General features: G+C 40.6%; 1 protein-coding gene across 1 annotated transcript in view; it reads left to right on the plus strand.

Moving 5' to 3' along the window:
• UNC13C (unc-13 homolog C) overlaps positions 1–16,974 on the plus strand; it is an 829,386-nt gene that overhangs the window by 801,150 nt on the left and 11,262 nt on the right. The window contains exon 30 of the mRNA XM_040342717.1: positions 16,052–16,144. Coding sequence (XP_040198651.1) covers positions 16,052–16,144 — 93 coding nt within the window. The remainder of the gene's footprint in view (positions 1–16,051; positions 16,145–16,974) is intronic.

Raw genomic sequence — 16,974 nt, forward strand, 5'->3', positions numbered from 1 at the left:
ATGGCTGGTGTAAAGTTAAGCCATGAAAAAGCAGGCTTAACTTTGCGACGGGAAAAAACGACTTGCGACGACTTAACGCACGCGAGTACCTTCGTGGATCGCCGTAAAAGCTAATTTACATACCCGACGCTGGAAAACGACACGAACTCCACCCAGCGGCGGCCGTAGTATTGCAGCCTAAGATCCGAAGGCGTACGAAGCCGTAAGCCTGTCGGATCTTAGCCAAATGCCGTTGTATCTTGTTTGTGAATCACAAATTAAGATACGACGCGGCAAATTTGAAAATACGTCTCGGTAGTATCGGTAGATACTCCGGCGTATTTCTTCTATGAATCTGGCCCATAGCGTCTACAAAATAGGGGATAGTTTTAAGGCATTTTTATAATTTTTTTTTTTTACTAGTAATGGCGGCGATCAGCGATTTTTATCGTGACTACGACATTATGGCAGACACATCGGACACTTTTGACACTATTTTGGGACCATTGTCATTTATACAGCGATCAGTGCTATACAAATGTACTGATTACTGTGTAAATGACACTAGGGGGCTAGGAAGGGGTTAAGTGTGTCCTAGGGAGTGATTCTAACTGTGTGGGGGCTGGGCTTACTAAGACACGACACTGATCACTGCTCCCGATGAGAGTGAGCAGACGATCAGTGTCCTGTCACTAGGCAGAACAGGGAGATGCTTTGTTTTCACAGGCATCCCCCCGTTCTGCAGCTCTGCGACACGATCACGGTACACCGGCGGACATCGAGTCCGTGGCGCGACCCCCACATGGCAGCAAATTTAAAGGGATTTACCTGCACGCCCTTTTGCCTGTGCGTGCCATTCTGCCGACGTAAAAGCGCATGCACTGGTCGGCAAGTGGTTAAGAAAAAAAAAATATTATAGTTGCATCAAATGGCATTTTCTAGATTCTCCCCATTAGGACACAGATGGCAAAACAAATTCTGACAGGGGTTATAACCCTCTCTTGTTCTATCCAAAATAAAAAAAAAGGTTTTGTCTAACTAAACTGAAATTCCAGAATCAGTTGTTTTAGCTCACAGCACAAACCTGATTCCATACAATCTATTAAACAGAGCAATCTCTTTATCGGCGTATAACGCGCAGCGGCGTATAACGCGCACCCTAATTTTAAGAAGGAAGTTTCAGGAAAAAAAAAAAATTTAAATACTGAACTTTTAAGCAAAATAAGGGTAGCTCAGGAAGTGGGTAAATCCTTCTGGGGCTGAAGTGGTTAAGACCAGTGAACACTGATGCCTGACAAGGCAGGGCAAAGAGACACAAACTATTTGCAAGGAGGGGGGCTGTCAGCCAGTGTGTGATGTGTGTTTCTTTTAGCTTCCTCTCCCCCCTGTCAGGCAGTGTCATTCATTGCTTCCCCCCTCGCTGGCATTAAAATGTATCGCTCTCTTACGACCAACAGCCTTAGCCCTTTTTTTTTTTTTTTAGTTAGCTTTTCATGTACGGTAAATGATTTGTACCTGTACAGATGAGTACTTGATAACATAGCGCCAGTCCATTCTGGAATGGTGTTAATGCCTTGGCTGCTGGATTTAGCTTCCCAGGCTGAAGGCTCTATTCGTTGCAGACATTTCTTCTAGTTTCACACATTCCTGAGCATAATTCTGCCTTTAATGATTTGTACCTGTATATGCTCTGTCGGGTCCGGCTGCGGGCGTTCTCCTGCTGTACTCTGCACGTGGGCCAGTCTGGCTCTCGCGAGCAGTGCAGAGCGTTACCGTGGCTACGCTACGAGGGCTGCGGAGGTTGGACTGGCTTATGTGTGGGGGCGGCGGGGGGGTGTCTGCCGCCGGGTCTGGGTGTCTGCTGGATCTGATTGTACCGGGACCCCCCTGTCTCTGATGCCTGCCTGTCGCCTGAGATCACAGCTCCCAAGGCACTATATGCGGTATGTACAATGCCGTTTTTAAACTATATCGGCGTATAATGCGCACCCACGATTTCCCCCTGATTTTAGGGGGAAAAAAGTGCGTGTTATACGCCGATAAATACGGTATAAGAACTCTTTTCTATGGTGTTATTTGACATGATGGACCAAGTAGGGTGCTGCAGCTGCTGCATTCAGATGCTCTGACTTCAGGTAATGGACTTTTATGGGAGGGAGTCTTATTTTCTTTTCTTTTTTACTTTGTGTTGTAGCAGGACATAAAAGCGAGGTTTTCTGCCAGCAGTACAACCCTTTGAATAATGAGGTCTGAAAAATGTCTTAAAATATTTTCATCCTTTGCCTATAGGATTACTTAAAAAGTGAAAATGCATAATTTCTTACTTTCTTAAATTGTTTTATATTCATTTACTAGTTGCCAAGGGGCAGACCTCTTGTTCCAGTGCTCTCACCTAAAAATGTGTGAAGTTCTACTAAATACTCCTAGAATAATTTCCCTATAGCTGTTTCCTATTATATGTGAATTTCTGACTTAAGGTCATCTCTTTTTTACATGAGTGAGAAAGAAAATGGACATCATTTAAAAACACAAGCAAAACTCAAATCTTAACCATATTTTCATCATCCCTATTTTAAAGCGGAGGTTCACCCTAATATATTTACATCTGACCAACTTTCTTATAGCTGTAAGAAGCACAGTCCGCAATTTTTTTTTTTATGCCGCACGTACCTTGTAATCAATCTTTCCAATCTGCTTCTCCCCGCGGGAGTAGGCGTTTCTATGCCTAAGAGGATCGTCATCTGGGAGGTCGGCCAGATGATTGACGGCTGTTCCCCCGGGGGATAAGGCCCCGCCCCCCGTATTTCGTAGGCGCGCACGAGTCACAGCGTTTCCGGAAAAAAAAGAACATGCAGAGCGCAGGCGCCGTATAAAGCCAACTCACATCTCTGCATTTTCGTCTTCTTTCGAAAACCCCCGTAACTCGTGCACACCTACGCAATATGGGGGGTGGGGCCTTCACCGCCGGGGGGAACAGCCGTCAATCATCTGGCTGACCTCCCAGATGACAATTCCCCTAGGCATAGAAACGCCTACTCCCACGGGGAGAAGTACATTGAAAACATGGATTACAAGGTACGTAAAAGATAAAAAAATCCGGACTGTTCTTGTTACAAATATAAGGAAGCTGGTCAGATATACATGTCAATTAGGGTGAACCTCTGCTTTAAGCTTGGTTCACACTAGCCCAACTCCCAAGTCGTGCGACTTTCAGTGCAACTTTGGAATCCGACTTTGATATGACTTTTTCCACTCTGTGGCCTTGAAGTTGTATCAAAGTTGGACCAAAGTAGTGCAAGAACCTTTTCTAAAGTCGGACAGACTTGTGCCGTATCAGACAGCTCTCATAGGGGAACGCTGAACTTCACTTGTCATCTGACTTGAGGTCTCACAAGATCCTATGTCACATCAGTGTGAACAGAGCCTTACACTTGCCAAAACGTCTGTAGGATTCTGGACATTTGAAAAGTGCTTCCAAAGTATGGTGTGCTAAGGACCAATTGTAAGCTAGAATAACCTGCTAATATTTGCAGTGGCCTCTAAAATCTTCTAATCACAGGCAAATCTTAGGCTGTTTCGCAGGCAAAACCTCTGTACATTCTGATATTTCTGAACCTTCCACCCTACTACCTTCTGCACATTCCTATTGGCCAATGAGACTGCTCATCATAGTGATGTACCATTAAGAATGTGTGGGGGTAGCATAGCTGAAAATCAGACTGTTCTGCCAGAAAAAGCTCTGACACTGCCTAGTGAGATTAACGAAAGATGCGGTTCATACCTGCAGTCTGTTTTATCTGGCCAAAGAGGTTGAGCATGATAGCACAATGGATGGATCGATGGATGGATGATTCTGCAACTGTCAGTGATGGCGAACCTTAGCACCCCAGATGTTTTGGAAATAGGTTTCCCATGATGCTCATGCATTCTGCAGTGCAGTTGAGCATCATGGAAAAGGTAGTTCCAAAACATCTGGGGTGCCAAGGTCCACCATCATTGTCCTATTTTCAATGGACTTTGGGGGGGTGTCGATAACATTAGTATGACACGAGTTTGAGACATTTCTGAGATCATATAGAATTCAGTGACAGGTGCATTTGGCTTGCAGCTGACCTTGTTCTGACCCACATTTGATCTGGGTTTTGCAATTGTATGGACTTGTAGGGAATGCTAAACCAGTTTAAAAAGCATTTGGTTAGAGTTAGTCGAGTGCCTAAGTTGGGTGTTTACAGTTTTGTAAAGGTGTTAAGGCTAGCAAGCCTGTCAAAACCTACTCCTATTTTATCACTAGAGAGATAAAAAATAGCACATTAGGAATTTGGAATGGGTCTTATATAGTGCTCATTAAATTGGCACTACGGGGGGATTTACTAAAACTGGGGCACTCAGAACCTGATGCAGCTATGCATGGTAGCCAATCAGCTTCTAACTTCAACATGTTTAATTAAGCTTTGACAATAAGCTGGAAGCTGATTGGTTACTATTCACAGCTGCACCAGATTTTACACTCCACAGGTTTACCTATTATGGCCCGTACACAGGATCCGAATATCGTACAACAGATCATACAACTTTTTTTCCTTAATAGTCGCAAGTAGAAATAGGTTATTCAAGTCACGAAAAATTCTCATGCGACAGAAAAAAAAAATCGGTGATGTCATGTGTTGTAATGTATTTGTATTGTATTTTCGGACAATAACTATACGGACTAAACAAAAATCGTATTATCTGAAATCGTACAAGGAAAATATTCGTGCTTGTCCGATCGAATAATATCGGATGAACTGTTGTGATTGGCTCTCAAAAGTGTACACACGATCCGAAAATCGTAAGATTCTTCCTTGGACAATCGTTTTAATCTGATATTCGGATCATGTGTATGGGCCATAAGAATGCTAGGACATGTGGAGCCAATGTACATGGCCACGGCATATACCCAAAGAAGCACAGCCAATTTGACGTTCTCGAGGCCGCAGACGAAGGAGAACCGTCTCTTTTAGTTCTGTTGGACCTAAGTGCAGCTTTCGTCACAGTAGATCACAAACTGCTAGTGATTTGGCTAGCCGAAGTAGCCAGAGTCGCAAAAGGTGATCTATCATGGTTCTCCTCTTTCCTGGAAAACCGATCACAAATAGTGAAATTGGGACCATTCACTTCTGAAAAACGCACAGTGCCATTGCGGAGTCCCTCAAGGATCCCCTCTGTCGCCGGTGCTCTTCAACATTTATCTTCGCCCTCTCTTCGAAATCATCAGTAGCCAAAAACTACTTTACCACTCTTATGAAGATGACACACAATTGTATTTTCGCATCTGCAATAAAAAGGATCATCATTTCAGACTAGAGACATGCTTCTGTTTAATAGAAAACTGGATGACAAAGAGTTATCTTAAACTCAACAGCTCCAAAACAGAACTTCTCCTGTTTCACGCCAGTCATAAGAATCAACTTGCAACAACTTGGACACCCCCGTCCATTCTGGGCCAAATCATCACCCCTAGCGCCAAAGTCAAAAGTCTTGGGGTCATCTTTGACTCCTACATGACAATGGACGCACAAATAGGGTCAGTAGTCAGCAGTTCCCATCATCTGCTGCTCCTAATACGCAGACTTACCCCATTTATTCCTAAAGAGAACATAGCAGTCGTGGTGGGAACAATTGTGAACTCCAGACTTGACTATGCAAACGCCCTCTATCTGGGACTCCCAAAGTACCAAATCACGCGCCTGCAGGTCGTTCAAAATACGGCCGCCAGACTGGTGACTGGGAAAAAAACCCTGGGAATCAATCTCACCTTCGCTGAGATCCCTTCATTGGCAGCCAGTAAAAGACAGAATTGCTTTTAAAACACTCTGTCTGACACATAAGTGCATCCATGGGAAGGCCCCCCAATATCTATCCGAAAAAATAAAACCTCATACCTCCAATCGCATTCTGCGATCCACCAACCAAAATCTCCTCCAGATACCCAAAACCAGATACAAATCCAAAGGAGAAAGAAGATTTGCGCTCCAAGGTCCCAGACTATGGAACGCTCTGCCAACCAGCATTCGGTTGGAGGAGAACCACTTAGCCTTCAGAAGAAAGATCAAAACTCATCTCTTTTGATATCAAAGGAGAAAGGAACAACAAGCTCCCAGAGGCGATTTAGTTCGCATGTGCTGCGCTATATACGTTTTTCATTCATTCACCTGCGTGAATTCTCAAAAAAACACATTATTCTAAATGTATCATACTCACACGCATGTATATATATATATATATATATATATATATATATATATATATATATATATATATATATATATATATATATATATTCTTGTAAAATGAATGTTGATATTGCAGTTCTAGCTTTTTTTTGGGAGTTTATCTTTAATATCTGTGCAGTATCTGTATAATAAAAATTTTGAGAAGACAGCTTATTTATTGCCATATTGCTAAACCATAATCTAAATTTCCAAATGTTCATTTAGCTCATTAATTCACTGAGTAATGATGGTATTTCTAAACATATTTGTATTATGTAAATTTTAAATGATCTACAAAAAAATTGCTGTAATTAGCAAAAAGTGTTTATATATTACATTTTTTTAATTTAATTTCTGATAGTAGCACTGCAAAGTGTTATACTGGCTCTGTTTTTGCCAATGCATTAAAATAATGAACATACTGTAGTTCCAAGTTACACACCTGTGCCACAGGATTTCTGCCCAAACAAAATACGATAACTTCATTATAGGAAGCCATTATATACTGTATAAAAGTGCTCTGAAAATCTTAGATACCAATTATACATGCATAAATAAATAATAAAAAATCATACGAAACAACACATACAAATGCGTGAACTTTGATCACTTTTGGGCAAAAACAAAGGATACATAATAAGACTTTTTATGTTTTGCTTCATGTGATTTATCATTTATTTCTGCACGTATAATTGACATGTAAGAATACTGGAGCGCAGTACTTTATGTACATTTTTTTCACATTAAACTGTTCATTTTTGGTATCAGTTGTGGTGCTAACAGCTCCCAATGTAAAATAATAGGAAAGTGCAGGATTTATATTGGTGAGATTTTAAGAAACAGCTCAAGGACACCAAAAAATGGCAAGGTACATTTGTGTCTATTACATTACAACTTTTTACAAACTACCTTTTCCTCTCAGTAAAATGCTGCTTCCTGTGCTAGCATTCCAATGCTTTGTTCTAGCTTAGCTCAGCACATGTGTCTCACACCAAATTGCAGAGTTACAGTTAGCCATACACATAAAGAAATCCACAGGTTCCTCCATTTATGCTTGGATGCAAACAACATGGATGGATGAATCTCCTTCTACCTGCTATTGTATTCTGACAGCCACAGGAGCCAGCTGTCAAATTACAATAGCCAAAAGCGACTACAAAGTGACTACATCTGAGTGGCTGCTGTCACTGTTCAGCTAGTTTTTTTTCTGACTGTCTGTTTTGATTTCTTAAACAAAATTTACTAAGCCACCTTTGGCCACCCTAATAGAAGGGGTGTGTTGTGGTAGCCACACATGCTCCAGTTTTTTAATCTAATTAAAGATAAAAAACGATTGACTCTGCAAACAATCGAATAGCCATAACTTTCCTTATGATCATTTTAGACTCACTTTTGATCAAATTCTAAACTGAGTCGATTGGCCAGGATGGAAACTTTTTGATCATTTGCATCAATTTGCAGCAGCACTATGATACTTTGCTCATGAATACAGTTATGTTTTGAGTGATCAGATTATGAGAATACATGCTGGAAACAGACATGGAATCAATGACTTATGATTCTAAGTTATGATTATATCTTAACTATCGATCAAAATCCTCTTTCCCATTTGTGGCATAGTGATCGAATGGGTTATCAATTTGTAACTTTAATGGGCTTTAAAAGAGATTCTGTAACCAAGAAAAGAATACTTTGACATGCAGCAACTTAATATTTAAATTAAATAAAATATTTAAACTAGTGTCCAGAATAATGTATATTCAGTTTATCTATGCCCCCTTAGAATATGTAGTATTCTACTACGACACTGGAAATCTAGATCGAATTTACCAAAATTTTGCTTATTTTCCTCTGCAGAATGCTCTGTAATGGGTATATACATTTGATGAGTAAATGGTTTATGCCTTGTTGCTGTCAAAGCACTCTGATATAGATTCACAGATAACATATTTGCTTTGTGCTTGCATTGACGTTTTTAACAACAATGGGTTGTTTTGGTGCAGCCATTGTATTGTACAGGTGATATCACTCTAGGTTTTTGGAGCTGTGCCAAGACTGCTAGAGAAGGTTACATTCTAGTCATTGCTCACTGGCATTGCTGATACAGCAGTGCAGAGTAGTTTCATGTTGCATAATATAACAAATGCAACATAGTTTATTAGCTCACTGGGGAAAAAAGAGACAAGGTTAATAAAGAAAATATTTTGTATGATCATGTATAAGGATTTTGCAGCTTCACACAAACCTTTATTTATAGTCGTATTTGTTGTTCATGTTTCCAGATTTTACTCAATTTTTTTTACTATTGCATAAATATATGATTTACTGTATAATACATTTCTCAAATTATAATTGACAGCCTGAAAGCTATTTTATATTGTATTGCTTTTAGAACTCTTAAAGTGGTTCTAAACGTAAAGGGGTTTTTAGCTTACAAAGGAGGTTTGCCCGCCTCTCGACTGGCATGTCCTCCAACATCATAGGACTACCAGAGGACTGAGCATAAACTCCTGCACGTAACCTGGAGAACCCTGATCCAATTCAACCAGCAATTTGTGCAACCGGTAAGCCCGTTCCAATTACATCCTAACACGGTGCCCTGTCTGACACATACAGACTGGCTCATTCAGAAATTCACACACAAGCCTTGTGTACTCCATTAGGAATTGCCGTGATTGCCGTGACTTCTCTTCAATAAATAATTCTTAAGAGCAAGATCTTTAATTGTCATTATCAGTCTGGTTTGAATACTTTCCAGCAATAGCAGAGTTGCTGCTCCTCAGTCCCTTGATACTCTGAACTTTCTTTATTGGTGGATGTTGACACTTCCCCACATGGGATATAACCCACCAGGTTGATGGACTTCACTCATGTCGATCACACTAGATAGGAATTTATTTACACATGTGTAACGAATCCCATGTTCAGGGTAATTTCAACATAGCCTGCTTCCCCCCTCCCGCAGTGTCACCTCTGTGGTTTGCTCACCATAATTAGTTTTACCTTGTATTGGTCCACTTTGATCCCACTGATCGGGGTCTCCACCCCAGGTGAACCACCACAGAAGTAACACTACAGTATCCGGATTGTCTGGGTTTATGTTATATGTTTGTCAGTTGTCTTTATGTTCGTGAGTCTTATATTAACTACACCGCTAACGCGGAAGCATACCATTCCCTACATTTGCTCTGCCACGCTGTCTATGTAATATAGCAGACTAATTTTTACCGATGTTTTGTAGTAATTTAATAAATCATTTATATATTTGCACTAACTGAGTATAGCCCATCATTTGCCAACAGTAACCTCTTTCCTGGGGTCAGCCTTTTTTCTTTCAGGCTCTCACCCAGGTTCATTTTGTATGAGGTTTGCCCGCCCCTTTAAAAATTATAAGTCAGCAGCTACACATACTGTAACTGCTGACTTTTAACATTAGGATACTTACCTGTCCTGGAGTCCAGCGATGAGGGCACTGCAGGCGATCTTCAGATCGGCTGGTTGGGTGCTGCCTTGACCATTGCTACTAAGGGAACCCGGCAGTGTAGCCTTTCTGGCTTCAAGGCCAGGCCCCTACTGCACAGGCGTGAAGCGTGCTGAACTCTTTCACAGCCCGGCAGAAGAGGAGGGAGGAGGAGGGAGGAGGAGGGGGGCTGAGCTTTTGATGTAGATCGCCGCGGCCTGGTCTCCTGGAAGTGGGATAGGATACCTGTCAAATGTGACACCGGAGGGGGGAGGGATTAGATGAGAGGACGTTCCACTTTTGGGTGGAACTCCGCTTTAAGGCATTAAGGTAAAAAGCTTTCTGTCTGCAGCTCGGCCCCCAGTTCCCCCCTTATAATTACCTGAGCCATATCTTGATCTAGCACTGTGCATGAGAGCAGCAACTCCCTCCACTCTCTCCCTCCATAGGGAAGCTTAATAGCAGCGGGAACCATTGGCTCCTGCTGTCAATAAAATCCTGTGATGAGTGAGTGGGGGTTTGTCCAAGCCCCACTGTCTTTGTCTATAGATGCAGGCAGTGATGATCTGGAGTGAGTGCCCTCATAAGAAGCTGCTTTATATTGGGGGGCCGGCAGGGGACCCAAGAAGAGGAGGGTCAGGGCTGCTCTGTGCAAAACCACTGCACAAAGCAGATGAGAATGACATGTTTGTTAGTTTAAAAAATATAGAATTTAGAATCACTTACGGATATAATTGCAAGATCTATTTTCCTAGGTCTGCTATTGGGGGAACCTGAAGTGTAAGAGTAACCATAGACAGCTCAAATCAGAAGATAATCTTACTCTGTTGCCCAGTTGGGCATATTACTTAACTTCTCTTTATTGTTTCCTCTCTTGCTTATGATTGACCCAATACAGTGTGACAGGTTCTTGGTGGGCTTGCTTAGGTGGGTTCAGACGAAGATCCAAACATGGCTGAGCTAATCCTTATTATTGAGGAATCTCAGCAAGACAGAAAACAACACAAAAGTAATACAAACTGACAGATATTAAGACCCTCTCCTCCTCTTCCACATATCCTTGTTGTTGTAGTGTAGGTGGTAATATGTTGGGTGTTATATATATAGATGTATATATAGTTATATATGTATATATATATATATTGTATGAGTCCAACATATACAGGCCAGATTTCAGACCTGTAATTACATGTTACACATCAAAAGAGGTTTGTCTATTGTCAAATAGGCAAAGACAGGTAATCTAATTACTGTACTTATTGGAGGTTATTGATATGCAAGGATGGATACTAGTTAGCTCCCTAATACTAATTAGTGACTTTGTCAGTGGATAAAGAGATAGGAAGTCTAGTTTACATATCAAACCATTACTTAGGCCACAGGTAATCAAATTACTTATTGGAGGTTATTGGTATGCAAGGATGGATACTAGTTAGCTCCCTAATACTATTTAGTGACTTTGTCAATGGATAAAGAGATAGGAAGTCTAGTTTACATATCAAACCATTACCAGGATCACATGCAATCTAATTACTTATTAGAGGGGGTTTATTAGTATGTAATGATGCATACTAATTAGTGACTTCGGCTGGAGTCATTTACCTGCCACTCTAAAAGACAGGATGTATTTCCTGTCTTTCAAATCAAATATGACCAATCAAATTGCTCAGCTATTCAGTGAACAAGCAATAAAAATCTTGGAAGTTCAGTCTTGTCACAGAGAGAATGTATTCACAGTATTCTCTCTGTATGGGTATGGAGACATAGGTCTCTGAAGAGATCTGAATTATATTCTGTTGGACTTTTGTATCATCTGTGGAATTTAGACTTTGTATGTTATTGGAAGTTAATTAAATTTGCGTTCTCTGGAGAGCCTGGTGTGAGTTGCTGCGAAACAACAAATTTATAAACATCATACTAACATCTAAGATATCAATTATCTAACCGGAGTACTGGGAACTATACTGTATATCTAGATCACTACACTTGTCACCAGGTTAAAAAAATGAAATTAAAAGCACAGAAAAATAAGGTGCTTTAAATGCTTACTAACAGAATTTGTCTTTGTTCTTCCTAAGGCCTTATACATACAGGGCATTTGATTTTCTGCCCTGAATCCCTTTTAAAAGTGTCAAAGTTTTTCATGGATTCTAGTGGGCAAAATATTGATTTATTCTGCCCATTGGAGTGCATTAGTGCTTAAATGTACTTAAACATGTCTAGGCCAATAGAGGTGATTTTACAGGCTGGAAATAAAAAGTTAAACACCTGTAAAAGCGGCACTGTGTAAAAAAGGGCTTATTAGAAAACTTGATGATTTTACAAAGGTCAACTCCCTAGCACATGCCTTTTACTCCTTGCACATCATAGCTTTCTAGTCTTCCAGGGGTGTCTAATTACTGTCTGCCAGCCTTAAAACCCTTTCCCTTCCAACAAAAATCTTTATGTAGTTGTTGGAGGGGAGAAGGGGAATACTATAGGATGTCACTCGGTTGACAGCTCTGAGTCTGCTGGGGCCACTGACATCCCACTCAAGATGCCATCTCCCAGCACCAATCTCATGTCTTGGGAGCAGTTTACAGATAAATAATTTGCCTAAATTATGTTAAATGCACATATAAACTTATGAGAAGATTGTGTTTTAAATAAATAATCTGCTTGCGTTGGTACCGCACACCGGACAAACTTAATAAAATTTTCCCGGGAGTCCCCCCCCACATGTTGGAGGTGCAACGCGGAGGTGGGCACGCTTCTACATGTCTGGTGGGAGTGCTCTATGATACAACCGTTCTGGAAAAAGGTACATGATCTCATTGTTCAAATCTCCACCTTCATGCCTGATTATACTCCAGCTCAGTACCTGTTGCACCACACGTCCCTGCCAAGAAAGACGTACCAAAAGTCTTTAATGATGCACCTTATTAATGCGGCCACCCAGTGCATTCCATTGAGATGGAAATCCACCTCTCCCCCCAGTATCGAGGACTGGCTTTCTAGGGTCCATAAAATAGAGGACATGGAAAGGATCATCCACCAGGCCAAAGATGAACATGAAAAATTTAGAACTACTTGGGCTTGTTGGTCACACTATAGGCTGTCCGTAGGCTCAGTAGCCACGGACGCACTGGGCTCTGCTGTCGCGGGTGGTGACTGACATGCTAGAGGATTCCGTCCCCCTTACTCTGTACTCATGTCCTTACTTCTACCCCCACGCCCCCCAAGCCCATCTCTGTGGGGACCTTTCCTGAGGAGGTGTTTATTGTTACACTTAGTGAGTGGGTCATAGTTTCGTGTACTCCTTCTACAGCCTAGGATTGCTAGCTCTTACCATATTACCGAACAGATTGCACGATAGCTTTTCCGCTAGAGTGTTGGTGCTCAATCTGTCCGTGCTCAGGAAGTTGGGGGTTACATTTTTAAAAAATGTTCAGCTTTCCCCTTCCATGTGCCACGGGGACCCCGAGGGGTTACCCCCTCATGCCCCTGTTATGGTTACCGGAGGGGGCGGGTGGATGGAGGTGCCTTTTGATTCAGATGTATAGTTTAGATAAGGCTTACGGTTATTGCCCCTGGCCCTCCTTAACGGGAATCCTACTCTTCTAGATGATTGCAGTTACCCTAAGAGGGGAGACTGTCATGGTATACTATTATTAGGCTTTTCTGAATACTCTACCTTCTAGTCCATTCCTGTTGTATTAGCCCTGCTTATTTGCCTTGTCTTACTGACTATATGACATGGATGATACTGCTTCATATGACTTTGTATTGTAAAATCTTCAATAAAATGTTTAAAAAAAAAAAAAATTAAATAAATAATCTGGTGGTAGGTTCTTAGGCAAATCAAAGAGGGTAGTGCAAAACACAGCCAATGTATACTAGTTTTGTGGTCAATTTATTAAAGAAAATTAGCTTAAATACATTCACATAAAGGTTCTCAGAGGGTGTCTTAGTACAGATGTGGCAGTGATCACAACAACGTTCCTTTCTGGTGGTGGGAACTGCTTTGGCAGAGAGAGCACTGCAGGTGTCTGCAGAGGGAAACAATGATTCAACGCTAAGCTTAGCCCTTTCCAGCTATGGCATAAAAGGTTGGGAACTATTATTACGCATTAAGATTAGTTTTAGATGATTAATATTTAGGCAGTCTACCTCTGCTATACTGAGTAACTATTGTTAATATCATTCCTCGGATGCTCATTTTTCAGGATTACGCTTTATTTGATTAATATTTAATTTTTCTTTTTTATTTGGATTCCTTCTTCTCTCCCTTACCCTAGCATCATAGTATTTTGATTTACCGTGTTCAAAAGACATTTAAAAAAATGCTCATCATCCTTACATCTGTGCTTGACTTACTCCCTGTCAAAGGACTAAGCACAGAACCTAAAGCCAAATTACATGCAATTATTTTATGTTTTATGGTGTTCCTGGCATATAGCTCAGTGTGAACTGAGCACTGGATTGCAGTAAAACACTATTAGGAAAAATGTCTGCTTAACCTCCCTGGCGGTATGATTCTTTCAGAAAAAACATGCTGAAAGCGGTACCATTATTTGCAAGAAAATTTGGCGTTTTATACTGTAGGCCTGTAATTCTTAGGAATAACTCACTTAAATCTGACCAAACCAGAGTTTAATAGGCATCCCGGGTATGACATTTTTTTAAAAACAAAATTATAAATTATAATATAATAAATAATTATAAATAATTATAACAAATAATAATATAATTCTAATAAAAATGATTCAATAATGTAATCAACTCAAAATCACTGAAATTTGCTCAGTTGCAGAATTGTCGCTGTCATTATTTTATTTTTTTTATGATGAATTTCCCCACAAATCGCTATCGCACAATTCTGCAAGTGATTATAATTTATTATCGCTGTTTTCTAGCTGATCTAAAACCATTTTTGACATAAAGGGACACTTTTGGTTGCTATGGACAATCTACAGTTTGCAGGCAGAAAGAAAGGTTTTTATTATATAAAAGAACATGCATTACACAGGACAGACCACTAGGGACAAGGGGGGGTGTGTTTTTTTTTTTACATACAGTACTGTAATCTATAAGATTACAGTATATTGTATGTATAGTGTTTGTTTACGTTTTTGAATTTGGCGCCAGATCTCCGCTCCCGTGCATCGTAACGTCGCAGGGAACGGAGATCGGCGGCACAGGAGGACGCTGTGTGAATCGAGCGAGGTCCCGCTCGCTCACACAGCGCGGTGACATCGCTGGATCCAGGAGAAGGTAAGCCAGTGCGCGCTGCAGGCTCTGCATAGCTACCCCGAGCGTGACTCGGGGTTACCGATTTTAGCCAAAAAAATCAACCCAGAGTCACGCTCGGGGATACCGCCAGGAGGGTTAAGATAGGTCTGTTATTTATATTAGGTTTTTGTTGCAATATGTTGGCCGATTTATGTGGGATATTATATTATTATTATTATATATGTACCAGTACAATATTGACCAGGCCAGATTTCAGTTGACAATGGTTGAGTTGTCCAAGCCAACTCAATTTTAACATATCAAAGAGACAGCTGAAGACACTTTGATGTGTTGATCTTATGCAAGTCTACCTAGGTGTGTTAGGTGGCCTGTTAACCTTATTGAACATTTCAAAGGGTACATTGTTTACATACTTAAGGAAGTATTTATTGATGGTAATTAAACTTGAGGGGGTATTCATGGGAAACATTTGGTTGACCTAGCAGAAACACCCCCCCCCCTCCCCTCAGTGTCAGACCAGTATATGAGCAAGCTGGCATTCATTCAGTCTGGTCATTCACCATAATTATAAATAGCATAGATCTAAACATGGGACTCTGAAGCCTGGTATTCGTTGTCATATTTACTCTGTGGGATTTTTGTCATCTGTTTTAAGTATTGGGATTTGTTCTGTGTTGGAAGTCAAAATAAAGTGCTCTCTCTGGTAGAATTAGGTTGCTGCTGGAAAACGACTTAATACTTAAACATCAATTATCTACACACCATACTACTTCACTACAGTTTTCTACAACTTTGATGTTATACTTTGATAAAGTCTTTACATCCAGCTCAGGGCCAGTCTTGCAATATTTCATACTGGTCTTGTATCGAGTCCTGGGTTGTGGACAAAGTAGGTAGGAATCAGAAATAACATTTGCTGAATTCTTCCAATGTATATGAATTTATCTCCTGAAGGGGTATCTTGTATTAAAAGAAGAATAAATGACCTTTCTATATTACAAGAAAGGTGAGAAACAGACAAGAAATATTAACTTGTAACTGACAAACCCTTGTCCTTATAGTATATCCAGTTACATGCTATGCTATTTACTGGTAGTATTGCCCTGACCTTTTCACTTATGTCTTTCAGGCCAGTCCTCAGAAAGCTCTGTTGGAGAAATTTCAGTTCAAGTGGATATCGTCACTCATCCTGGGAATGGTGAACATAAGATTACAGTAAAAGGTAAGCTGGAAATGAACAAAATTCTTCATTGCAACCCAACCTCAGAATTATTTCTTCTAGTAGCAGTGGGTTGGAGCTCTGTTTCCCCATGACACTTTGCATCCACCACATGGTAGATTTTCAGTAATCTACATTTTAAAAATGTTTGACTTGTTTTGTTATCCTTCATTTGAAAGGGGTATTATAATGTTATCCGATAACTATTTTTTTCCCCTATATACCAGACATTTTACCTAAAAATAACTATAATATCAACAATATTTACTGTAATATTTGCACATGGGCCTATTGATTAGCAGCAATGTTGCAATTAGTTAAAGCTAAACTCAGAGGAACTGAAAAAAAAATACCCTTGTAGTGAGGCTTGTCTTTTCCATTGATTCCTCCTTTGATGTGAAATGTCCCTGAAGCTTCTTCTCTCTGGCAGTCTGTCTGATAATTGTGGCTGTGATGTCATCACATACAATGCAGGACTAATAGTCTGGTAGTGTAAGTAAGGATGCTGATAGCCTCTCCAGAGAGAAGAAGTAAATGCTTGCTGATGAGGGAGTGAGGAACAGGGTAAGTGTAATTCCTTCTTCCTGGTACCCTAGGTAAAAATTAACATTAAACCCTTATGCCCTGTACACACGATCGGTCCATCCAATGAGAACGGTCTGATGGACCGTTTTCATCGGTTAACCGATGAAGCTGACTGATGGTCAGTCGTGCCTACACATCATTGGTTAAAAAAATGACCGTGTCAGAACGCGGTGACGTAAAACACAACGACGTGCTGAAAAAAATGAAGTTCAATGCTTCCAAGCATGCAACGACTTGATTCTGAGCAT

The sequence above is a fragment of the Rana temporaria genome, chromosome 3, assembly GCF_905171775.1.
Source record: "Rana temporaria chromosome 3, aRanTem1.1, whole genome shotgun sequence".
In the NCBI taxonomy this organism is placed as follows: domain Eukaryota; kingdom Metazoa; phylum Chordata; class Amphibia; order Anura; family Ranidae; genus Rana; species Rana temporaria.